The 26,548-nt window shown below is 45.8% G+C and overlaps 1 protein-coding gene across 6 annotated transcripts in view; it reads right to left on the bottom strand.

Moving 5' to 3' along the window:
- Positions 1–16,937: 16,937 nt before the first annotated feature.
- The window catches only part of MAGI2 (membrane associated guanylate kinase, WW and PDZ domain containing 2), a 1,130,082-nt gene continuing 1,120,471 nt past the window's right edge, over positions 16,938–26,548 (bottom strand). For 3 of the 6 annotated variants that reach the window (XM_070424553.1, XM_070424554.1, XM_070424555.1), the window contains one exon: positions 16,938–20,069. In XM_070424553.1, coding sequence (XP_070280654.1) covers positions 19,429–20,069 — 641 coding nt within the window. In that variant the 3' untranslated portion in view covers positions 16,938–19,428. The remainder of the gene's footprint in view (positions 20,070–26,548) is intronic. The other 3 variants (XM_070424557.1, XM_070424559.1, XM_070424558.1) reach the window with 3 other exon arrangements.

The raw sequence follows: 26,548 nt of genomic DNA, 5'->3' as shown, positions 1-26,548 counted from the left end.
TTTATTTTTTAAAGATCTCACTTGAAGTCCTGGAAGAGAGATATGAAGACAGGCAATAACTGAGTTCCAGGCTATTAGAGAGAATACTGCCATCGTGGTTTGTATGAACATGTTCTACAAGCAGGTTATAAGGCTACGCACAAAGCACAGAGCTTACTATTACCAGCAAATAAAGCCTACAATGGAAATGTATCTGATGCATATTTAACGAAGAGCATAATCAAGGGTTATTAGAGGTATAGAGGACTGGGCCAATTGTCTGGGTCAACCTCCTCGTTCGCACAGATGAGGAAAGTCAATGCAGAGGTGATACCTGTGTCCTGAGTTTGCATAAAGGTGTGGGCAGGGATTGGCCCTCGGGCCACGCAACTCTGTCTAGGCCAGTGATGGCGAACCTTTTGAGCTCGGCGTGTCAGCATTTTTAAAAACCCTAACTTAACTCTGGTGCCGTGTCACATTTAGAAATTTTTTGATATTTGCAACCATAGTAAAACAAAGACTTATATTTTTGATATTTATTTTACATATTTAAATGCCATTTGACAAAGAAAAATCAACCAAAAAAATGAGTTCGCGTGTCACCTCTGACACGCGTGTCACAGGTTCGCCATCACTGGTCTAGGCCCATCCACTTCATCGTTCTTGGGCCCCAGGAGCCTGGGCTGTGGACAGACACTTCGGTCACTGTGCTGTGACTCCACAGAGACTCCGGGGAGGCAGCTGGGGGAGGGCGCATCGGACTGAGCCACAGCTGCTCAGGAGGTCCTGGACGTCTGTGGGTTTGGAACTCACAGGGCAGAGCCTCCCTCTTCTCCGAGGAGGAATGTCTAGAGAACTTAGGCCCTCTGTCTGCCCCGCTTCGCTCCCACCTGCCCGCCCACCTGCCAGGTGGCTACAGAGCTTGGAGACAGCCTGCCTTAAGGGGGCAGAGGGATGGGTGTCCACGAGTCAAGGGAACAAATGCTCCTCTTTCAGACACCCCAAGTCAGTCCCTGCCTCCTGGTGACTGTCCTCAGTTTCACCATTTAACACACAGCTACTTTTCCTCTTCTCCCTTCCCGTCTCTTGAGCGGATTTCTTTTCTTTGCTGGCTTGCTTCCTTTATTTGTTTCATTTCTCCCTCTTTCCTGGTTGGGAGGTTATACCCTCTATTTCTATTTGTTATGCCCAGATTTCAGGATCCCCAAGAGACCACACCAGGGAGCCAGCCGAGTCCGATGCAAAAGCAGAGAGTCTTTTATTCAAACCCGGGCTTGGCTCCCCTACCCTCCTTCCTGACACAGAAGCAAGTGGCAGAGAGAGGGCCAGCCCTGTGGGGAGAGAGGTTTTATAGTAAGGGGAGGAGAGAGGACTGTGGGCCCTGCCGATTGGCCAGGTGCAAGTCGGTATCTCGTTACACAGGATGTGGTCGTATCTATGGCGCGCACTTCCCTTGATTGTCATTGGTTAGTTTAAAGAAGTCCTGGGTGTGGCTAGCAGAGGCTTGGGCTTCCGGGAAGAAGCCTTGCCCAGCACATGGCTGCCCCAAAATGGAGGACCCAGGGTAAGATGGAGGGCGTAGTCCTCGCCCTTTCACTAGTTTTTTAGTGTTGGTCTTGATACTTTAACACGCATACTTTACTTATCAAAGTACAGATGTAATCATATCTTAATTCCTTTTTTCTAAGACATTAAGGACATTTGATTCTTTAACTCAGAGCCCCCTCTCCTTCTTTCCAAGCCATTGTTAAGTGTTTCAAAGCCTTTTTTAATCTTAAAAATTAGAAACTGTCATTATTTTGTACAGTTAGTGTTTATATTTACTTCCATGTTTACCAGGTTCTTTGCTCACAGTCCTTCCTCAGCTCTGTCTTGTCTTCTGAAGTGTAGCCGTCCCTCGTGCAGGTTCTGTGGGTGCAGAGCTCCCTCGTCTTGGTTGAGTACAGTCCCCTGTCCCCTGCCCCTGGCAACCACAATCTCATCTCTGTTTCTATGAGTTTGGTCATTGTTAGATTCCACATATAAATGGGATCATGCAGTATTTGTCTTTACCTGTCTGACTTATTTCCCTTAGCATAATGCTTTCAAGTTCCATCAGGATTTCCTTCTTTTATGTGGCTGAGTAATATTCCCGTGTGTGTGTGTGTGTGTGTGTGTGTGTGTGTGTGTGTGACATTTTCTTTACCCATTCATCCATTGATGGACACTTGGGTTATTTACATGTCTTGGCTAATGTCAATGATTCAGCTGTACTTTCAAAAGTATATGTGTCATAAGTAATCCAAGATATGGTATTCTCAGGGAGGGATTGTCATAATTGCAATCCATAATCCTAGCAGAAGAGGAATCCCCACAAGTATGTTCATCTATTCAGTTTTCATACCCCAACGAATTCTAAAATTATTTTAGGGGGCTCCAGGGGTTTGCTGTAATTATTTTGTACAGCTTTATAAGACATTTATTGTTAAACTTCCAGGAATCTTGCAAGTCATTGGTTAAATACAGCCATTATTAAAAATTAAATTATATCAACTTACAATTAAATAAAGTATATTAAAAACAAAGGTAATAAATACTCATATTCATCACTTCCTAATTATGTTTTACCATTATTATTATTTTTTGTTAATCCTCACTGGAGGATTTCCCCCCCTATTGATTTTACAGAGATTGGAATGGAGGGGGGAGGAGGAGAGAGGAGAGAGAAACACATCAATTGGCTGCCTCCCGCACGTGTCCCAACTGGAGCAGGGAACCTGCAACTCAGGTACCTGCCCCTGACCAAATCGAACCTGAGACCCTTCTCAGGTTCTCAGGCTGACGCTCTAACCACTGAGCTCGCCAGACAGGGCTTCACTATTATTTTTTCTGTTGAGGTCATTTATACCTGTTGTATCTGTGTGGTGAACATGCTACAGAATGGTTCCTACTGCACTGCACATCTTCCTAAACCCACTTTGAGCAGCCTCATGTTGGTATCTTGAAATTGGCCCTAGTGGGAATATTTACACCATGCAAATATGCAAACACTACAAATCAAGGCTGTATTTATTGCTTTATCAATTGTCTCTAGACTTTATGAAATGATGAATAGAATGTTAACAGTGCAGAATAAACTTAAAAATATGTCATGTATACAGCAGTTACATTTTGAATAGCACAAAGAATGAGGAAATATCCTTCTAGGACTTGAAAACTATTAACCAATTTGGCAAAGAAGGTGCTCACATCACTGAGGAATGAGTGAAGTTCTAACACAGGACCTAGGTCTTTGTTGTTCCACTTTCACCTTCCTTGTTAAAGTAAATAAAAATATCAACCAACATTCATGTCCGATCTATTCTTTTTAAAATTTTTATTGATTTAAGAGAGGAAAGGGGAGTTAGAAACATCAGTGATGAGAGAGAATCATTGATGACTGCCTCCTGCATGCCCCATGCTGGGGATCGAGCCCACAACCCAGGTATGTGCCCTGACTGGGAATTGAACCATGACCTCCTGGTTCATAGGTTGACATTCAACCACTGAGCCACACTGGCTGGGATGAACTATTCTTGATTGTTGACTTCAACCATAGGTTAGCTATGGATAAAGAGTTGGGCAAAAATCAACAAAAACATTCTATGAGAATGAATTGGCTGCATAAAATTTATAATAACGAGCACTGTGTATTTTATTGGTATTTGCTTATTGTACATTAAACATTCACAATAGCAAAATTTGTAATAATTATATGTATGTATCTGTCTATCTATGTATCTGCATTTTTTCAGAGAACCAGTTATGAATCATTCACCAGCACATCTCTGCTGACGGGGACACACAAATACAATAATGTAACACGGATTTGAAGTAGATGAGAAAGAGAAAGGAACAAGGAGAGGGACAGATTATGGTTGGAAATGACGTTAATACAAACCTTCCTATTGTAGTGTGCAGACATGTGCCATGATTGGCCTTGGGGTTTGTCTCCAAGCTCCTAGCACATCTTGTATGAAAAAAAAAAAAAAATTATGCACTGAATTTTCAGGATTTTGTTGAGATTGTGTTTTTCCTAAGCCAAGCCCAGAAGGAATTTTATCCTGTGGGTTTGTATAGAGGAGCAACATGCTTTTATAAATGTCAATAATGTCCTTAGAGCAAACCCTCCTTCAGTCACAGAAATACCCCAGTGGAGACCCTGGCTGAAGGATGAAGTCTTCTTGCCAAAGTATGATTCTGTAAGAGATACAGACTGAAGTATTTATAGATGAAATAATGTGAACGCTGGGATTTGTTTCAAAATTCTCCACAAAACAAACAAACAAACAAACAAACATCAGTGGAGTGGATAATTGAAGCCAAGGACAAATTATTGATAAATGTTGAAGCTGGGTGATGGGTAATTGGAGATCCATTTTACTTTGAAAGTATCTGATGAACATGTCCTTTGTCTCTTATTTTATAAGCTCCTCCTCCTCTCTCCCCAACACCTTTACTCCCCCCACACCCATGCTACTCACGTGGTGGCAAAAACCGGCCATTTGTCCTGTAGAATTTCCTACACGATGGACTTGGCTGTTGCTTCCTCTTGGTGACAAAAGGTGTTACCTGAATAGAGAAATCCACTAAACTTACCCATTACCCTACGGGAGGGAGACCCAAGGCAGGGATGTTTTAATGGACGCAAAAGGGAAGAGAGAGGAGGCCAGCTGACCTTAGGAAAAAATCACATAAAGAGGGCACAGCCCACAGGGAAGGTGAGGAGAACGGGGGCCAAAAAGGAGAGGAGAGAGAAAAAGAACGCTCTGGAACCCTTCGTCACTCCTGGTCTCTCTCTGAGTTCTTTCCTGGCACCTTAAACCCCAGGCAGAGTGGTGGGGTGGAGGCAGCAAGGTTGCCGGGCATCTCCCCCCTTCAGGTTGCATTTCTGAGTGAAAACTTAAGAAGGGTTTATTGAGCCCTGACTGGTTTGGCTCAGTGGATAGAGAGTCGGCCTGTGGACTGAAGGGTCCCAGGTTCGATTCTGGTCAAGGGCACATGCCTGGGTTGCGGGCTCGATCCCCAGAAGGGGGCGTGCAGGAGGCAGCCGATCAATGATTCTCTCTCATCATTGATGTCTCTCTCTCTTTCTCTCTCTCTCCCTTCCTTTCTGAAATCAATAAAAATATGTTTAAAAAATGTTTCTTTTTAAAAAAGAAGGGTTTATTGGGAAAAAAATATTTCTCTTGAACCACATGATTAAAAAAAGGGCAAATACATTTAAAATAAAATCAATTTTGAAGGGGCAGCATCTTTATCCTCTACCACCCTTTGGATTCATTTCACGTTCAAATAAATAGAAAACGACTTGCAAAATGGCAAATGAGGCCCAGATTTTCCCGCAGGTGGCATTTCATGCCGAAACCTAATGGCACTTCATCAACATCGGCTTTTCTGGGCTTCACTGATTAGTTTGCACTCTATGAACAGTGCTTTGCCATCATTTTTCATTAGCTTCACGAATTATGCCATTTGGAACCATGTAAGGTGGCTAATGTTTTAGCGATTTTTTTTGGAAACACTTTACAATCAGAGATTCAAGCACCAAATGCCAGCATCTCAGAGACCATTTAGACATCTGAGCGATGACCATAATGAGATTAGCGGCAGCAGTTGTTGGGATATTGTAGAGTCTTTGAGGTGTACGAACCCTCCTGCGGAACAACGGTGACATCAGCCCCATTGTATTGCTGTGGCTCAGCTGCGAGCCGGGCGCTGGCTCTCATTCAGGCACACTCACCGCCAGCCACTTCGCTTTCACAAGAACTCGCCAGCCCGGCCCCAGCTCTCCTAGCTGCTAAGGCAGACGGTTCTGTTTCCAGGCAGCACGGAAGATGCCCTCAGCAGACTCACCTGGAAGAACAACGTCAAACGCACAGCAATCCAAGCCTGGAAGATGCCGGACCGTGGAGAGGACTGGTCTTCAAGGAGAACTGCCCAGGGTCGGGGGTGGGGGCAGGGGATCTCTATACCTATCCGTGGGTCTTATCCCCATCTTAGAAAATGGAATTCAGCAGAACGGAAAATCATCAGAGCGTGTTAAAGGATACGTGCTATTTTGTGAAACCTTTGTTTAAATTATGTATGTGGGTGCATGTGTGTGTACTGAGACATAATGTGGAATGCATTGAAAATATTTTTATTGATTTCAGAGAGGTAGGGAGAGGAAGAGAGAGATAGAAACATAACGAGGAGAGAAATCCATTGATCAGCTGATGAGAGAAAACCTTGGTTCACAGGTCGACGCTCAACCACTGAGCCATGCTGCTGGGCGGGGATGCATTTTTCAATGTGAGTCAAGGCCTTGAAAACTATGGTGGTGGGAATTTCTATACTGTCAGTGAAGCAGAAGCGAAGTCATCTGCTGGGAGCGAAGATGAGGGCTAGTGAGGAGGTGTTGGTGATTGGAGGGGTAATGAGAAGGTATGAAATAATCATCCATGAGAGTGGGATGGGAATGGATTGATCCCCGGGAATGGACCAGAAAATGCCTGTCTGTTTGCTGGGCACATACAAGGCCCACCTGAGGTTAGGGGTCATGAATTTAAAGAGAGATCAGTCGGCATGGTTGGGTGTTCTTTTCTGAGCAGATCAACATGTGTGGAGACAGGCGAGGCACAGGCAGAGCTGGATGGAACCAGGGTTGTGGTTTAGGTAAGTGAATGCGTAGAGCAGAGAGGGGCGAGGTGCAAAGGAGGGAGTGTGGTGGTCACGGATTTAAGCCAGGCAGATCCAGAAGGCAGGGAATCAGAAAGGACAGAGTTGAACTGAGTTGAACGGAGCAGCACGATCAGTCAATGGAATCTGACAACGGGATCAGGCACACCCCCTCTTACTGTGCTTCGCTTTGTTGTGTTTTGCAGATATTGTGTTTTTCACAAATTGAAGATAAGACCCTCTACCAGCAAAAGATTATGACTTGCTGAAGGCTCAGATGATCGATAATATTTTTTTTAGCAATAAAGTATTTTTAATTAGACGGAATGCTACTGTACACAATACATTATAGTATAAACATAACTTTTATATGCACCGGGAAACCAAGTAATTCATGTGACTTGCCTTATTGCAATATTCATTTTATGGCAGTGGCCTGGTACCAAACCTGCGACATGTCTGAGGCATGCATGCGCAATGTGAGGCATGCATGAAGGTACTTTATTTTTTTGCATGTGATTATCCAATTGTTAAAAAAATCATTCTGTCTCCTTGGAATTGCCATTGAGCCTTTGTTGAAAATGAATTGACTGTATATGTGTGGATGTGTTGCTGTCTATTCTGTTCCATTGATCTATGTCTCTGTCATTTGCCAATACCTCACAGTCTTGATTATTGTAGCTCAGTGGTTTTCAGCTGGAGACAATGTTGTCTCCTCCCACCCTGCAGGGTATCTGCCAATGTCTGGAGATGGTTTTGGTTGTCATAATTGGTAGGTGGCATCCTACAATGCACAGGACGGTCGCCCACAGCAAAGAATTATCCAGTCAAAAATGTTAATTGTGCCAAGGATGAGACATTCTGTGTAGCTTTACAATAAGTCTTGGAATGAGATAGCGCAACCTTAACCAAAGCAGTGTTTTGGAGGATAAAACTGGACAGCATATGTGAAAGTGTTGGACACACAGCTCATGCTAATCAAGTGCTAATTTCCTCACTATTTGTTACTGCTCCTGACCTGGACCAAATGTTCTCCTCTTACAATCCCTTCAGTGTGACTTCTGCACTTGTTCAGAGCCTACATATTTGACTTTGGGAGTCTCACCATCAAAAGTTTTCTGTTAGCCCAGCCGGCGTGGTTCAGTGGTTGAGCGTCCACCTGTGAACCAGGAGGTCACGGTTCGATTCCCGGTCAGGGCACATGCCCGGGTTGCAGGCTCGATCCCTGGTGTGGGGCGTGCAGGAGGCAGCTGATCAATGATTCTCTCTCATCACTGATGTTTCTCTCTCTCTCCCTCTCCCTTCCTCTCTGAAATCAATAACAATGCATTTTTAAAAAAGTTTTCTGTTAATAGAGTCCTGCTTATTTCTCCTCTGCCCACACATGTGGTGCAGGGCCTGGTGCTGGGCTTGGGATAGGGCCTGGTATTTGCTGTCAAAACAGTGTCTCCCTTTGGCTGCTTGCTCTCTGAGGAGATGTGTGTGGTGAGGACACAGATCTACTCCGAGCAAACTTCAGGGATCCGACACCGTATTATTAACTACAGTGACCCTGCGGCCTCTTTGTGAAGGTGGAGAAGGCGGGCCAGCTTCACAAAGGGAGCTGCTGGCGGCTCTGGTGCATAATACCCTGCGTACCCTTGAAATTTGCTGGGAGCAGTCCTCTCCGTGCACACGAATAGTTAAGTACGTGAGGCGATGGATGTGTTCATTAGCCTGAATCCTTTCACAAAGGATACATCAAATCATCACAGTGTACACTGTAAATATACATACTTTTGTCAATTATTCTCCAGTAACGCTGGGGGCGGGAACCCACAGAAAAACCCCAAAGGAAACTGGAAAGATTGCCCTGCCATCTTACCCCCAGGCGGTTTCTAGGGGAGAGGGGGAAATCTTTCTTCCCATGGAAAAAGTACAGAAAATATTGTGAGTCGGAAATGTCGGCTTGCCCACCGGAGTCTGTCCTCTCAGTTCCAGACTGTGAAGTGGTAGCTGCCAGACAGCTGCCCAGTCAGGAACGTGTCCGGCGTCCGCTGTGTCCCGTTGTGGCCACACGACTAGTTCTCACGAATGGAGTGGGCCTGGGAGTGACCTGTCATTTGTAGGTGGGACCGAGTGGAGCAGAGAGGGGGCCGTGCTCGCTCCACCCCTCTTGCCGGTCCTGCTGTCTGGATGCAGAGGGTTCTGAGGGTCTAGAGCAGAGCTTCTCAGCTTCTATGCACTTGGGTCACCCACAGCCTGGGGATCTTACAATGCAGGGCTGGTCAGGAGGTCCAGGGTGGGGTCGGAGATCTTGCGTTTCTAACCCGCTCCCTAAGGTGCCAGTGCTGGTGGCACCCAGACCACTCTTTCAGAAGCAAGGCTGGAGGGAGCCACAGAAGGAAAAGAACATGGGCCTCTGAACCACTAACCGGAGAAAAGCTCTTCTTCAACCAGCAACAGCTGAACTCTGCTGAGTGATAAGTAAGCCTTTTGTGGGCTGAGGGTGGGTTTATTTGTTACAGCAGCGAGTCTTCTGGGAGTGGTTCCGACAATTCACCGCTTCTGTTTGAGTGTGCTGGCAGCCCTAGCCGGTTTGGCTCAGTAGGTAGAGTGTCTGTCTACAGACTGAAGGGTCCCAGGTTAGGTTCTGGTCAAGGGCACATGCCCAGGTTGCGGCTTGATCCCCAGTAGGGGGCGTGCAGGAGGCAGCCACTGATGATTCTCTCTCATCATTGATGTTTCTCTTTCCCTCTCCCTTCCTCTCTGAAATAAAAAAAGAAAGAAAATAGCGTGTGCTGGCAGAGTAATCAGGACAAAATCACCCCTGGCTGCCCACCCTTAATGTGTTCCATCTAGATGCCTCCTCATGCTTGAAGAGATCTATCCTCAACTATACCTTAAAACCCCACCAAGCCCTCATACCATTAACTCTTTGACAATGGCAAAGAAAAAAAAATGCTTGGCTTGCATTTATTGACTCAGATTAAAAACAGCAAAAACATGTTTTGGAGTTGGTTATGCATGACCTGCCTCATCTGGAGGGAAGGTTGGTGGAGAGCAGACCATGAGGGTCTTTGGTCATGGAGGTCACTGCAGGGAGCTCAAAGTCTCTTCATCCAAGTGGCCAGGGGGTGGGTGTCAGGGCCCTGACTGCGGGGCTGAGGTTGACTGGAGCAGCACAACCAAGAGTACGGCCACTTAATGGCTTCTTGACAGGAGCCTGGGCAGGAAGTCAAATGGGAGGTGGGGTGTGTGTGTGTGTGTGTGTGTGTGTGCGCGCGCGCGCGCGAGCGCGCGCGTGCGCGCGCACAATTAGAGCAGAGAGGCAGAGGGAGTCTGGACTAGTCCAAGTTCAAAACCCACAGAGGCCTTTGGATGCTTCCAGCAAACATTTATGGTGAGGATGCCAAGTTAATCTAAGAAACTCTGACCAGCTGGCCCCAGAGAGCTAGAATTCAGCCACGGATACTAGTGGAGAGCCTCTCCTGGGTTTCAGCAAGGAAGGCTGGGACCAGAAGGCCTGCTCTGTCCCCATTGCTCTGAGCCTGCCCTTCCCTTCCCTAAATATGAGCCAGAGCCAAGCCCCGCTCAGGCCTCCACTCAGCAGCCCCCGCCCCCCCCCCCCCCCCCCCCCCCCCCCCCCGTCCCCCTAGCTCTGGGAAGAGGCTGGGTTTGAGCATGAGCAGGAGAAAGTCAGGGGAAATAGCTATTTGCCTTATTATGGATACAGCACCTGGGTGAGTGGCGGAAGCTAGCCTTCATCCCAAGTGGTGCTCAAATAACAACACCGAGCCCCTCTGTCAGAATTTTGCGGAAATAACAACAAACCTGAGAAAAATTGCAAACTGTCCACTCTGACCAGTCAGGGCAGTCAGGGCCACTTACCGTCATGAAAACCATTCTTATTCAAGGGAAACTATACTGGATTTAGAGACGAGGCCAATCAAGGAACAAGTATCCAACCCTCGGCAAGCATTCACTGAGCTCCCTTCACATGCAGTGTGAGGGTTAACTGTGGAAGCAGGCCATGAATTTGCAGTCTCCACCAGGATGATGGGGGAAAGGCAGAGAACCCATAGAATAAGAGTTGTGCCTGTGTACTGGTCAGACACCTGCCCAGGAACGTTTTTGCATCGTTGCCAACTCACCCGCAAGGCCTCCTGAGTCCTCCCAGACAGGCTGGCTCTGCCCGAGACAGAACTTGGGGGAAACTGAGCCTGGGAGGGCTGCCACCTCCTGCAGAGGATGGAGAGGAAGGGAGAGAGGGACTAAAGGTCCAGGGAGAGAGGCAGGGGGCAGGCAGCATAAAGGTCTCCCCTGCAGGCGGGAGTGTTGTGTGCAGGAATCCCACACCACCTCAGGTCGTTCTGCCCAGTGAAAACCTGCCAGTGGCCCCCTGCTGCCTCTCAAATGGAGGCCCTATTAGGCCCTAGGAGGTCTGGACCCCGCATCACCAGGTTCCTGCTGGCAAGTTCTCATCAGCCTCTGCCCTCCAGGCGACCAGCATCTACCGGGCCCTCAGATTTGCCAGCCTGGTCCACAGCCCTTCCCTCCAGGGTGGCCAAACCATCCCTATTTGCTCAAGACCGAGGGGTTGCTGGGACACCAACTCCAAGTTTTCAAACAAGGCCAGTCCGTGGCAAACTGGGGTGGGTTGGTCACCTTGTTCTCTGAGGCCCAGACTGTCCCCCTGACACCTGCCCACGTTCAGCTGTCAGCCCAGCAGCCAGTTGCTTAGGCAAAGCTTTCCCAGCTGTGCCTCCCGCCCCATCCGGCCCCAGCTGGACCCACCTCTGGCTTCTTCACTTCTCCTGTGTAGCTCTTATTACCACTGCAATTGTGTGGCTAGTTGTGGAGTTAGCTTCCTGATGGCTAGAAGACTGTAAGCTCTCTGTGGGGTGTTCACCGTTATGGTCTCAGCACTTTGCACCATGCCGGGCAAATGGCTAACACCTAATAAATATTTGTTGAATGAGAATTCCAGAGCACCACTGAAAATGTTTATATATCCCTCAATAGTAATAACAACAATAATTAAAATGCATATATAGCAGACATTTAATCTGTGCCAGACTTAAAAGGGTTCCTCACTGTTTTCAGCCTAGATGATAATTGTATATGTGTCTGCTTTGAAATTCAGTAAGCTATCCATATGTCTTTATGTACTTTTTAAGTGTATAAGTTATTTTTTCACAATAAAGAATATAAAATTGAAGTTCTGGGTATGTCTGTGTATCTATGTGTTCCTGTGCAAATCTGTGTGTGTGTGTGTGTGTGTTAAAAGAAGTGTTAACAAAACATTTAAAAAAAGTGTATCTATATATATATATTTCTCAGTGTTTATCCTATAGCTACTCGTTTGCTCCCATTAGCCCATTAGCTTGCTTTGAGGCACAAAGCAAGTTGTGCTTTTCGGAGTTGGAAATCCAGATCAAGAAGCAAGAATCGAGGTGTTCCCAGTATGATCAGATAATACAGAAATAATTGGAAGGTGTGTCACTAAATCTTATGACCTCTGCTAATCTTTAAAATTTGAAGAGGATGGTGTACATGATTGTCTGCTTTGAAGTAGTCTGTCTGTGAATTTCTCTATTCCATTGCGTTTGAACCACGGCAGCTCACCTTTATTTCTTGTTAAGGACTGGGAAAATAAATTGGCTCATGTCTTTCCTGGTGGCACCTGGACTTTAGAAAGAAGTTAAATTTTTCCAGAATCCCTGCTTTCTGAAACAAAGCACCCTTTGTATGCTAATGCTGTTCTTCTGTGCTGTCCTTCCTCCCAAAAGGTCCCACCTCAACCAATGACATCAGAATCTCTGGAGTGAGGCCCAGAAGGGCTCAAGGGATATCCTAGCCCAGGGGTGGGCAAACTTTTTGACTCGAGGGCCACAATGGGTTCTTAAACTGGACCGGAGGGCCGGAACAAAAGCATGGATGGAGTGTTTGTGTGAACTAATATAAATTCAAAGTAAACATCATTACATAAAAGGGTACGGTCTTTTTTTTTTTTTTAGTTTTATTCATTTCAAACGGGCCGGATCCGGCCCGCGGGCCGTAGTTTGCCCACGGCTGTCTAGACTCAGTTTCTCAGCTGAGCTTCATTCTGTTGGGAGCATTTCCATCTTTAGTCTATGATTATTGGCTGGATGAATATTTCCATCTGGGAGACCTGAGAGCCCCTCACACTTTCCATGTCAGAAAACTTAGTGATCTGGTCCTTGCGGACCTGGTCCTCCTCCCATTTCTTCCTTTCCACTCAGGCTTGAAGCAGTGGTTGTCCCTGGCTCTGCCTCCCATCAGCCCGAGGTCTGCTTGTTTGACCTCCTCGAGAACCCTCACTGCTCTCCCCTCCATCCCAGGTGCTCAGGTCTCCTTACCTCCCCCAGGGACTGATGTTAGCACCGGCCTCGTCACCTCCGCTTCACTCTGGATGGGACCGCCAGGACTTCCTCCCACAGCCAAGTTCTGGTTTTCTCTTTTCTCTGCTCAGAATCCTTTAATGACTCTCCACTGCTCACTAACGGCATTTATAATGGGCTTGAATCTACCCGTTGTTTAATCCACCGCCTCTCAATACAGTCTTGGTCAAAAGAAACAATTGACTGTTTCTCTGACATCCCTCCAAGTTCCCTAACCCTGGCCTTACTCCTGCTGTTCTCTCCCTTATCCCTCCCCTGCCTCCGAAAATCCTACCCAACCTGCAAACCCCAGCTAAGATGCCGCTTCTCCAGGATGACTTCTAACTGCCTCCAACTATTTCCACTCCCAACAGCATCCCGATTCCTCTGTCACACTTACCGCATTCTGCATTCTTTCTTGCGTTCATTGTCTCAGGCTCCTAACTAGCTTATAGGCCACTTGAGAATAGGGGCTGTGTTCTGTTCACCTGTAATGCTGTATATAGTAGACACTCACCACTCTCTTTAAACTTTTGTTAAGCGGAGTTAAGTAGGTTTGTCCTTGTGAGTGTTCCTTTTAGCTCACGTAGCCCCTACAATAATTTTATAAAACTCTGGATTTCATTGCTAACTTGACATCTACTAATTTTTAGCACAAATGTAAGTATTTCAAAGGATGTCTTTTCTCTTGTATGCATGATTTATATATATTATTTAAACTTTGTAGTTGCATATTTAACTCATTTAATTTGTTGGATACCTGCCATATAATCTAACTGGCAAAGACACTATCTAACTTGGTATAGCCAGGCAAACAGCCAAATTACACACTGAATCAGAAAAAAAATCTTACTTTATTTTAAAATTCAAATAAATGTGGGCGCTAATTCTTAGCTACGAACCCTACCGGCGCTCCTGGACGGAAGCAGGCGTTGCCCACTTAGATGTTTCCTACTGGTGCGCTCTACTTTACTCTCCCTCGATTCTCCCTTAGGAGGGCTACCTTCTCCAACTGCCTCTTTGCTTAATGCCCTAAAGATTTCTCCACCTTGAGGTGATGTACCAGAGTGAAAAGCAGGACAGGTGATAGGTCCGTCTTTCTTCTCTACTGTCCAGGGTACTGTACTTGTATAGGGCAGGTGGGAATGGAAAACTGGCAGTCCACAGGTTTGAAATGCATAAAAATGGAAGTTATAGTTGCAGAAATGGGTTCTGGTTAGGCTGTTCCTGTCTGCGTGGTCCCTGCAAAGTCTCTGGGTACCACAAGAATGGCTGTCTCTCAGTGTGAAGGCAGCTGACCTGGGACAAAATCACAGAGGGGGAGAGGGGCTCATTTCCTTTTGCACCAACTTGTTAGGGTTTTAGAAAATTTGCCTGCCACCTCAGAAAGAAAGTCAAGGTTATTCTGTTGCTCAAAGGTTCCCAGCTTCTTCCAGGTGAAATCACTCTGTAAGAGGCAATTTCATCAGAAAAGATCTCATCAAACTCTTCAAAACAGATACGGCTCTCTGTAAACATGGCCAGCTCCCCCCGTCATGGCGGTGGACAGACTCCGGCTCTCATGGGGCCCCGGGTCGCCGAGCTGCCTGGGTGATATGCCACAAATGCCCAAGAAGGGGCCAGTTTAATTGTAGGATGTGGCTCCCTTGTTTATGCCCAAATGTTTACAAGTACAGCTATTATGACTACAGCTAGTTAGAATCATAATCTCTACACATTTATCTGGTGCCTTAAATGAACTAGACATGATGCAGAACTTACCATTAGACGTGGGACCCTGACTATTTTGAGAGTTGGAAAGCACGCTGGTGATTTCACAGGCATCCTGTCTGGCGCTATGGTTGTCTGACAAAGAAATCTCTGTTAATTCCAAACTCCTCAGCAGTTAGGTCATCTGATTTTGCTGTGAGTTTGGCCTAAAAAAAACAGCAGTATCAACAGGGCACGGGCAGATTCACCTTTGGGGAGCCCCAAGCTGACAGTTTGGGGGAGACTCGTTAAGAAAGAGAATATAAAATATAAAACAAGCTTCAGGGCTCCTGCAAGCTGCAGTTTCTTCAGCTTCACAGCGAATTCACTGCTGCTGCAGGAGCAGCAGTCGGCTTCTGGCGGAGTGCCTCACACTTAGAACACACGCTGTCAGCTATTCCAGGCACGTGTGAACCTCAAGGGCCACCGCTTTATGACTCTAGGGTCTGGAAGATCGACTGCTTAGAGCAGTGGTTCTCAACCTTCCTAATGCCATGACCCTTCAATACAGTTCCTCATGTTGTGGTGACCCAAAATTATTTTTGTTGCTACTTCATAACTGTAATTTTGCTACCGTTATGAATCGTAATGTAAATATCTGATATGCAGGATGTATTTTCATTGTTACAAATTGAACGTTATTAAAGCATAGTGATTAATCACAAAAACAATATGTAATTATATATGTGTTTTCTGATGGTCTTAGGCGACCCCTGTGAAAGGGTCGTTTGACCCCCAAAGGGGTCGCGACCCACAGGTTGAGAACCACTGGCTTAGAAGGTGAATCAGAGCCTGATGCAAGTGAGGCTTTCTCTGCGGAAAGCCTGGCTTTTGTTCCAAAACAGAAGCTGCAAATTGGTGGGCTGTGGGCCAGACTTGGGCCGCAGATGGTTCGTTGTAGTGTTTTGTCTTTTTGTTCAGTGTTTCTTAAAAATGTGAATTAAACTTGTCATACTTTAAAAACCATAACATTTCAAATAAAGAACGGATTTTTTTTTTCGTTTTCTTTCCTTTTTTTTTTTTCCTCTCTTGAGAAACTGAGAGATGGTTCCACAGTAGACTTGGACCTGACAAAATGACAGCTTGGCCCTGTCCCCACCTGGCTCTCCTCACTGTTTCGTATTTGCCTGCCTGACCTTGGAGACATTGATTCATGATAAGGCCCTTGCCCTGGCCAGGTGCCTCACTTGCCTTCGCCCTAGTCCTGCTCTGTCCCTGTCCTCATTGCTTTGGCCTCTGATTTGTAATCTTTTTTGATGTCTTAATGATTTTTCTTTTAGAATAGTAATTAGCTGTGCATTAATAGTTATACCCCGTTTTGTTAACTGCATTGTTTTGTAAATCTTTATTTTTTTTTCAGCTTGCACTTGGTCATTCTCTGATTAGTTCATAAAGAATATTTGTATTACAAATGTCTTAACTTTTGTGCTTAATTTTACACTTCATGTCAGCTTCTTCCTTTTTCTAATTTGATTCATTTTATTTTTTAAAAATTATATTGGAATGAAAAATAATAATTTTTTGGACTCTTAGGCCTCCTGTTGCCATCAGTCTTGACATGACTAGGATTGAGGCTGTCTCTTTGGATTGAAATCTCCTTGACGACAGGGTATCCATCATCTTAGAACTCTCCCTTCTCCCAGAGGCGCGTATTGTAGCACATGGCAAGAGGTACATTCGGCCGTTCATTTTGGACCTCTGCACTGCTGTTCACTACCTTCCGTTTAGGCTTCTGCATAAACTCCTTGGGATTTTTGTCTAAAAAAATTTCAGGAAAAAATGTGATGAAATTTATTGTTGATTAATAGCTTAAATCACTTTTTGAAAAAAGGCTCAGTATCAATCAATGTAGCAAGCAACAGAAACATACTGCCAGTCCATAAATGATGCAGTTGGCCGACAGGAAAATACCCACCAGATTATCTATAAGAAAACTCTCCATTTACTTGGGCGGAAAAAGTCAACAGTTTTCACCCCTTACAATTCTGCTCCACTTAGATTCAAGCTTCAGAGAAGTCCTGTTTGGGGCATTAAACGTAGACTTTTCAAAAAAAATCTGTGAAAACTGCAGTTTAAAAAAATTAAATTCTAGTAAGTATTTACTCAAATTAACACGCAGCCTATATAGTTGGAAAAAGAAAAGATTTTTGGATATATATTTTATTTGACAGTGTTTTAGAATATCATACAGTAAACAAGATTTCTGTAAAAGTTAATTTATCCATAGTGGTGCGTTTCATAAAAATAGTTGCTCACTTACAGTCTTTCTGTGACTATTAATACATGGAATTATATTTATAGAGGTACAGCTGTACAGGGTAAATTCACAGCTATCACTACACAGAGATATTATTTGGAATGGGATTTAGATGATGTGCTGTCTTCACAGGTTATGGATTACAGCTGCATAAAGCAATTACTGCACAAGTAGTAGCTGTGAACTGTGCAAATTAGAGTGTATGCACGCGTAATCTCAAAAAAACTTCTTTTATCCTTTTGTAACACGTGGAAAATAAATGTCAGAGGACAGTACCGGGACGTGCAGCTACACTACAGAAGCATTGTCCGAAACCAGATTCAATAAATTAATGGCAAACCAGACTGGATTTCTAGTCCAGGGGAGAAAGACTAATTGAGATTAAACCAAAAGTACTGTAAACTGCTACATGTGTTTGTGCTTTTGTTTATGATGGATGGGTTCCATTTTTGGAAATTGCTTTTACAAGCTGCAAAACTCTTTATTCGAGGCTTTCAACCATGTTTTCCTCTTGTCAAACAACTGAACTACTCCCAAGCCTGATGGAAATTAAATGGCTAGTGCTCGGGACACAGCAATTACAGACAGGGAAAGAGTCAACACAGGCCGGCTATTACCCGTGACCTTGTGTGCCGGACTGATCTCCCCGCTTCTCTTATTTGACTACGAGGGCAGGAAGGTGAGGCTTATTTGCATTGGAACTCCTGTAAGGGGCGGTACACAGGCAGAGTGAAGCCTCATTCATTCAGGGCACAATAAAGACAGACTAACCTCAGAGACATTTAGCTCTTAACTGTGTGTAGCTACAAATAAGTACCAAGGTGTGGATGGAAAGGGGCTATGTAATGAACCTGACAAGCTCAGGGGGCAACGTGGCAGACCTGACATGGGCTGTGACTAAAAGTAACCACACAGGATGGTTGGACCGTAAATTCCTGTTTCTCCTTTAATTCTAAAGGAATAACAAGAACCGGAAAACTGCCACTCTCCGCGGGATTCTCTTAATCCATGGAGACTTTGCTTCTGAGTATTTTTTCAAAAATTGGGCTCAAATAAATTCTTACAACATTTTTCTATAGGTTTGGAGGTTCTTTTGTCGACAGTGGAAACCTTCCCCACCCCCCCCGAAGAAATTTTATAGCAGCAGGGAAGAAAGGCAAGCCTTAAAATTTTACTGGGGGATCAACCATAGATCAATGAAGGTAAACAGAAACATCTAGAGCTTGTTAAAGAAATAAAATTTGGCAACCACCACCAGAACAAAAAGCAAAGCAAATGGAGATACAAGGAGAAAGAATAAGGAAAGAAAGATAAGCAGAAAGGAATGCTAAAAAGATTTATGTTCTTTAATGAAAATAAATTGGTCATAATAGCGATTTTTTTTTAAATATCAGGGATTCATCATAATCTGAGAAATATTGGAGAAGTACTTCGTCTCTGCTCTATGAAAGTGAAAATGAAGTCATGGAAAGAGGGTTTTTAAAAAAGACAATAATATAAGTGAAATACAACATCGCTGTCAAAGAAGCTACTACCTCTGCTAGCCTGAGACAATAGGAAAGCCTTTTCATACAGGAACTGCAGCGTTGCCAATCGTGGCTAAACAAATCGTGGTCCTTCAATGATAAAAATGCGTATTTTAGATGAAAACCAATTGAGATCTATGAGCTAAACTGCAGAATTCTGACTGACGGCGAACGGTTCCCTAGGATACAATTTTTAAAACCTTTTTTCTCTACTACTGAAAATGTACAGAAAGATGATTTGATCGCAGAAGTGGCAGTACAAATGGCATCATACCAATGAATTCACTAGATCTCTAACTCGCCCTGCGCTACGCAGGGAACGTCGCTGCTCACACCAGGGATGGGGGCCACGGGTGAGCCAGGGAAACGGCATGAGCGGACAGTTCCGAATGTTTCAAAGAAACCTTGTAACCCCTGTCTAGATATGTCAAGAACGATTTATTTACAACTCTTTAGATCAATTAAAAGATATACTCTTGTCTCAGCGTCAGCTTGCTCCGTGCAGTTTGAATTTTAAGGCGATATTCCAGTTTGTGATTGCTCTTAATCGGTCCAGTCTCTTGAATAGAAAGTTTGGATGACGTCCAGATCCTTCATGCAGTGGGGGGATATTTTTTCTTTCTTTCTTTCTTTTTAAACTAAAGCTACACTGCATTGTCTCTCCGTGATGCTCTTCACGTTGTTTTGGTTCTTCCATAGCTGCCCAAGCCCCCCCAGCGGAACCGGGGGCTTTAGGATCAGTTAGGTCTGCGCGTGGACGCCCCCAGGCCTCGGCGCGCGCGGATCGATGCGTGTGACAGTGACAATAAATTAAAACGCCCGCAGACGGACCCGGGGCGGGGCGGCGGGCGGGGGCTCATCTGCCCGCGGCCGAGGCGCCGGGTTGGAGGACCCCGGACAGCTTGTCGGAGCCCGGCACCTTCCAGGGCCCCGGCGCCACCGCCGCCTTGCGCGCAGGGGCGCCCCCCGGAGGCCGCGCGCCCGGCCGGGGTCCCGCGCGCGCGCCCGCCCGGCCCTCGGCCTCCCGCGCGCCGCCGCCGCCTCCCGGGCCCGCGAACCCAGGCGCCGCGCCCGGGCCTTCGCGGCGGCCGAGCTCGGGGCCCGTGGCGGCGGGGCCGGAGGGGCCCCGAGCCGCGTCCGCCGCCGCGCGCCCGGGCGCCCGGGCCTCCGAGGGGGGCCTGCCGGCCTCGGGCCGCCCCTGGCCGCCGGGCGCCTCCTCGAGCCTCGGCCGCGCGGCCCTCTGCGGGCTGGCCGAGCGCTCCCTCTGCGCCCCCGGGCGCTGCTTCTTCTGGCCGCCGGCCGCCAGCTCCTTTGGTTTCCTAACGTCGTGCTCCCTTTGGATCTCCCCAGTCGGGTCTGGGCTTCTCTGGTGGGAAGGGTCGGAGGGTGGGGCTGGATGCGATGGAGAGAATGGCGAGAGGACGTCCTCGAGGGGGGCGCCTACTTCCTGCAGACCTGCGGCGGCGGCAGCGGGACCGCTCCAGGCGCCGGGTTCGTCTGCGGGACACGAAGCACAGGCGTTAGGGCCGCGCCGCGCTCCCGCGACCCCTCTCCGCGCCGGGCGGCCGCAGCTCGCCAGGGGCGACTGCCTGCGAGGGCCCCCGCCCCCGCCCCCGCCACCCCCACCCTCGCTGCCAGGAGGGAAGCCCGCCGCACCCCCGAGCTCAGTGTCCCGCCGCCCTCCGTCACCCGGCCCCGGCCCTTGGGGATGGAGGAGGGGCCGCTGCCGAGCCCGGGCCTCCTCCATCCCTGCGCCTCGGCCCCTGCGAACTTGGCCCTGGGTGTCTGCGGGTCTGACAGTCCTGCCTGTGTATCTGACTGGGCAGTTCTTGAACCTGGGGAAGGTGTGAACAAGACAGAGTCCTCGTGGCCAGACCCAGAGCTTCCGGGAGGACGGGGCCCAGGCATTTCTCTGCCTTTTTAACAGCATCCAGATGGTTCTGAAGGTGGTCCAAGAGCCAAGCTTTGAATAACGCTGGTCTGAGTTCTCCGGGAAAAGTTAGGAGAGTGACTTTCTCGACCATTAGGTGTCACTCAAAGCATAATTCTTGGCGACCATCAGATAGCCTCCGAATTTGGATATATTCATCTAAAAACATTCATTGTTGCCTTTTGGAAACCATCGTCCTTCATTCTTTTCAGTAGTTGTAACATTATATAAGTCCTGGCACCAAGATAATGGATTCTTTCTAGGAAGCCTAGTTTCAACATTTATTTGGGATTTAAGATCTACTTTAAGAAAGGATTTGAGATAATTTGCAACAATGAAACACATACAAAATAGAATGATAAAAAATTAGAAATGGCTTGTTTTAAAAAAAATGCAACCACTGTTCAGAAGCCAAGTAGAAGGAGAACAGATGTATTAGGAATCTGAGAGGAGTTAGTCACTGCTATGAGCAGTAACATTACCCTTGAGTTTCTGGCCACTAATGCAAAATTAAAGCAGAGAAATCCAATCCAGTGAACCCTCAATATTTGTAAGGCATATGTCCTAAGACCTTTCGAAATCCTCAAATTTGGGGATGTCATTCTAGAGTGTAACTTTTCTCCATAGAATTGGTATATGGTCATCAGTGGGGGACAAAGAAGCCACATTGATATCTGACTGCTGAGTGGTGGCCGGGCACCTTCACTAGCTGTGAGATTCAGTCCCATACACCAGCCTCAGTGCATATGATTCAAATTCCTGCTGCTGTAACACTTTGTGCATACTCAGTCCATGAATGTCAAGGGGCTCCTTTGTTTAAGTTGAGGATTCTTATCTGGTACCTTTGATGCTGATTTATAAAGAGAGGAGGAGAGAAAGAGGGCAGAATAGTTCCACTAATCCTGGTCACCTGTAGAATAGCAAATCGGTTGTAACAAAGTTTCTCCTTTGATGTGAAATTTGATTGGAGTATTTAGGGCACAGGGTTCTTTTCCTTCTCTCCATAGACTGATATCAATTATTATGTTCACATAGTGAGTTAAAAGTCCTAGAGAAGCGTCAGTAGAGCTGGAATCTAATCCTGCCTCTGGCATTCACCACAGATGTGGTTTTAGACCAACTGCTCCATCTCTCAGAACCCCCCGTTCTCCCTTTGGAAGGCGGGGATAAAATGTCTACCTCACAGAGGTGAGACGTGCACCTTGCAATGGGAGGATTATAACAAGTGTTTAGATCAGGGGTCCTCAAACTTTTTAAACAGGGGGCCAGTTCACTGTCCCTCAGACCGTTGGAGGGCCGGACTATAGTTTAAAAAAAAAACTATGAACAAATTCCTATGCACACTGCACATACCTTATTTTGAAGTAAAAAAACAAAATGGGAACAAATACATATTTGTATTTGCATGTGGCCCGCGGGCCGTAGTTTGAGGACCCCTGGTTTAGATAGTTGAGTCAGATTTTTCTCCCGTGCCCCAGTGGCTATCTACATACAGACTGGACCACATTAACTAGCATATGTCTGGGGAGGTTTTGAATAAGTGCAGCAAGTCAGCCACTCCCATATGCTGTGATTCTTTGGGCTCTACATCAGGCATCCTGGGTTACCTCAAGGAATATTCTGAAATCCTCAAATGGGAATTGGAGTATATTCTGCATCTTGTTGAGTTAGAATTTTAAAATCAAACTAACAAATGATACCTGGGGGCAATTCCACCAAGAAAGGAAGATACTGCCTGAAAGAGTTAAAACTGGTGTTCCAAAGGCCTAACTAGAGGACAATGTTAATCTCTAACTTGGACCATGGGAATGATACTTCAAATTTTTATAGCTCTTTCCCCATCATTACATCACACACACTGGAGTCAATTAGCTGGCCTCAAATTACTTCTGAGATACGGGGTGGTTGCGATTATTCACCCCATTTCCTGAAGGAGGAACTGAAGCAGAGAGAAGTTAAACTTGACCAAGATTACAAAATGGGTAAAGCCAAGAGTGAAATGTCTGGTTTCTTTATCCTTGTAACTTACTGAGAAAATTTCCCTAAGGTGTAGCCTTGCAAATAGGATCAAAGCATGTGAAATGCACATGCCCAGCCAGTGGCCACTGCTGACCAACAGGATCTAGATCCAATAATGAACAGAATACTTAGCATTTACTTCTGAACAACTTACGGCGGTAAACTAGAAGGTGAAAGTTTTCAAAATACAAAAATATAAAAGAATCCCTCTTATAAAAAATTTCTGAAGTGTTTGTTTACAGATTATTAAATGCTTAATGAGAGAAACTTAAAGCTAAAATGTGCTAAGCTGCTACTGATTAAGAATATTAGTCAGAAATTAAAATGAACTAGATCACCGAGTAAAAGATGTAAAAGATGGATATATATATATGTGGCTTAATAGTTGTGGGAAGCTACCACTTGCCCATACTGTCACGAGAGTGCACCAAGGAACGCAGAAGGCCGATGGACCTTGGGCTTTAGCAGGTCCGATGTTATGCACCGATTGTTGAGATAGTGGTGGCTCAAGGCAATTCCCTAACCTGATAATCCTTTTACTGTTTACCAAACTTTACCTTTGATATGCCTGTATGCATTGCTAAAGGGCAAATGTGTATTCAAGTAAATAAAAGGTGGGTCAGGCCAGAGGTGGGTGTGTCTCTTCAAGAAAGAGGCTCCTGCACTGACCGGTTTGGCTCAGTGGATAGAGCGTCGGCCTGCAGACTCAAGGGTCCTGGGTTCGATTCCAGTCAGGGGCATGTGCCTTGGTTGCGGGCACATGCCCAGTGCAGGGTGTGCAGGAGGCAGCTGATTGATGTTTCTCTCTCATTGATGTTTCTAACTCTATCCTTCTCCCTTCCTCTCTGTAAAAACTCAATAAAATATATTTAAAAAAAAGAAAAGAAAAAGAAAGAGGCTCCCCCTGGCCCCCAGTGCCTCCTAAATTAATATTTCTTGTATAGTATTTTCACTTGTGCGTCGGCCCCTCCTTCAGATCCTGAACCCCGCCATGAAGGTCGTGGCAAATAGTTTTCATTTTGGGGGACAAGAATTCCCCAGTTCAGAGCTCTACATGCAGCACCTGCACCAGACTGAGCCCACAAAGGCCCATCAAGCACCAGGGACAGGCGGCAGGCAGCCCCTTCCTCACCTGCCGTGCCACCTGCCTCATCAAGGTGACAAACGGTGGTGGTCAGGAAGAGGCCTTGGCTAACGTGTCAAACTCCAGTTTTCATGAAATCTTGACACACAATAACCAGAGGAATTAATCACAGTTACTTCTCATTTCTTTAAACCTTCTCTCTCTCTCTCTCTTTCTCTTTTTTTCTTTCTCCCTCCCTCCTTCTCTCCTTTCGTCTTCCTCCCTTTCTATTTTTTCTTGAACCGGACCACTGGCTAATGCGTATGATCATGTTCATATATGAAGTCACTGTACAGGACAAGTTCCACACATCCTCCCTGTCTGAGATAGTCTAACTAGAATTAAAACAGACACATCCTGGAAAGACGAAATCAGCCACTTGGGCCTGTTGGGAATTCTGCAGCTCCTTTGTCCAAACAAAGTCCCCAGGCCCAATAGTTGAAATCAGGAAGGAAAAAGCCTTTTATTCCAAACTGTCTTTCTTCTCCCACACCCACCCCTGGGTGAACCTGCTCTAGTCAAGGTCACCGACGATCTTTCTGTTGTCAAATCCAGAGGACATGGCTCTGTGTTCATCTCAGCGTTTTATCTGACCTCACGTCACATAGCTGACCACTCCCAGAAGCAAGCTGGACTCCGGCTGCCATGACACTCCACTCTCCTGCTCTTTGTCCTGCTGCTCTGGCAGTTCCTCTTCTTTTACCTGGCCTCTGGTGCTGGCCTTCCTCAGGGCTTGGTCTTACATCATTTTCTTTCCTAGTGGTCTCTCCTAGGTGTTCCCATCTATTCATGTAGCTTTTATACAACAACAATAGTCCTAAATGTTCCTGCTAAGCTCTATGCGACCAGCTCTGGGCTGCTATGTCCATCTGTCTACTTGATTCCTCCACTCAAATACATGATCATCTTCTCTTTAACAAGTCCAAAATAGAAACATTTGCTTCCTGAACTTATTTTTCACTCTTTCCTTATTTCCCCATCCTGATGAATTGCACAACCATCATTTGGAGTCATCCTTGATTCTTTTTCCTCCATCACCTCACAAATACAATCCATCTGCAGGTCATATTAGTCATATCTTCAAATATACACAGACTCTGTCAACTTCTGTTCACCTTCACCTTCACCACCCTAGTTCAAGATACAGGGCAGTTCCTGGAAGACTGGGACCAGTGTGGACTGCCCAAGAACCCTTAAAAGAAGGCAACAGTGTGGATGGACATCTTTCATTAACCCTTGGAGATATTCTTTTTTTCCTCCAGGATTTTTTTCAAATTATATTTTATTTTTATTTATTTGTTTAGAGAGAAAGAGAGAGAGAGAGAGAGAGAGAGAGAGAGAGAGAGAGAGAGAGAGGAAGGGAGAGTGAAAGAGAGAAACATCATTTTATTGTTCCACTTAGTTATGCATTCATTGGTTGATGCTTGTATGTGCCCTGCCCAGGAATTAAACCTGCAACCTTGATGCATCAGGATAACACTCTAACCAATGGAGTTAGAGTGCTCCAGCCTCAGTTACTAGATTGTAAGCTTCATGCCAGCAGTGGCCACACTGGTCTTGTTTATCACAGTGGACTTAATACCTAGCAGACTGTTTGACACAAGAATAAGTGCTCAATGAATACTTGATGAACAAGTAAATCCTTCCACAAATAGAAATGGAAGACTTGAATCCAAATGCCTACTTGAGGGATACTTCAGAGAAAAGATCTTTATTTAAAAAATAATCTGCCCCAAACAGTTTGGATGTCTCTGAGAACATTGACTGAATAATATATAATTATATATTAGTATATATGTACACAAATTACACACACACACACACACACACACACATTATCTTTGAGTTAAAAGACTATTTCTTAAATTATGGGAACCCAGAGTACTGAAAAATAAATCTCTTTCACTTCATATATGCCTTAGATAAAAAACAAAAATAGCTCATCTATTAGGTTTTAACATCTCGTTTATTTTGTGGAATATAACCCAAGTGACAGTGACCAGAGAGGTGACCCGCTAGGAATAAACTGCTTATTGCAGACCTGCATTATTGGTTTCCCCAGCAAAAATGGTGCAGAAAAGGAAAACATAAATAGAGGAAGAATTAGTTAATTTTATCCGGTGCTGATGGTAAGGAAGACCCCTCGGAAGGGAGCCAGGGATTGTCTCCGGGGAAAGGGGTCCTGTCACCTGATAGCCGTAGGCTTCCAGCTTGGGCCTAACATCCCCCAGTCCCTGAATAAGGGCTACCACACTGCTTGCTTTCTCTCCATCCAGTGCTTTGGATTAGAGTGTTGGGGAAGGTAATACTAATACTGCCACCATTGGTTGTACTAATAATGGCAACAGCTAACCTTGATTGAGGTGATTATTGGGAACTCTTCTAAGCTTTTGAAATGTATTTACTCACAAGAAAATGTGCACATTTTACAGAAGAGGTTAAGTCACTTGTCTAAGGCGGCATAGCTGGTAGGTAATGGGGCCGGGTTGCTGAATGGCTTTCTGATGCACTACCACTGGACTCCTTGCTCTCCGCGGTTCTGATTGAGAAATGGGACTCATCTCTTCTTCTGGGCTCTGACAAAAACCTCTGTCTTGCATTGGGCGGTGTGGCTCCGTGGATAGCAGAACAAAGGGTCCCGGGTTTGATTCCGGTCAAGGGCATGTACCTTGGTTGCAGGCTCCTCCCTGGCCCAGGCCCTGGTTGGGGCTTGTGCAGCAGGCAACCAATCAATGTGTTTCTCTCACATCCATGTTTCTCTCTGTCTTCCCCTCTCTCTTCCCCTCTCTCTAAAAATCAATGGAAAGATATCCTCGGGTGAGGATTAACCAAAACAAACAAAAAAAACCCTAACCTCCATCTAAAGTGATGGTCATTACAGATGTGTCCTTATCCCCCCATTGC

The sequence above is a fragment of the Myotis yumanensis genome, unplaced genomic scaffold, assembly GCF_028538775.1.
Source record: "Myotis yumanensis isolate MYYU_CA2020_CCGP unplaced genomic scaffold, mMyoYum1.0.hap1 SCAF_9, whole genome shotgun sequence".
Classification (NCBI taxonomy): Eukaryota; Metazoa; Chordata; class Mammalia; order Chiroptera; family Vespertilionidae; genus Myotis; species Myotis yumanensis.
The sequence above is the reverse complement of the archived record's forward strand: the minus strand, read 5'-3'. Positions and strand labels throughout refer to the sequence as shown.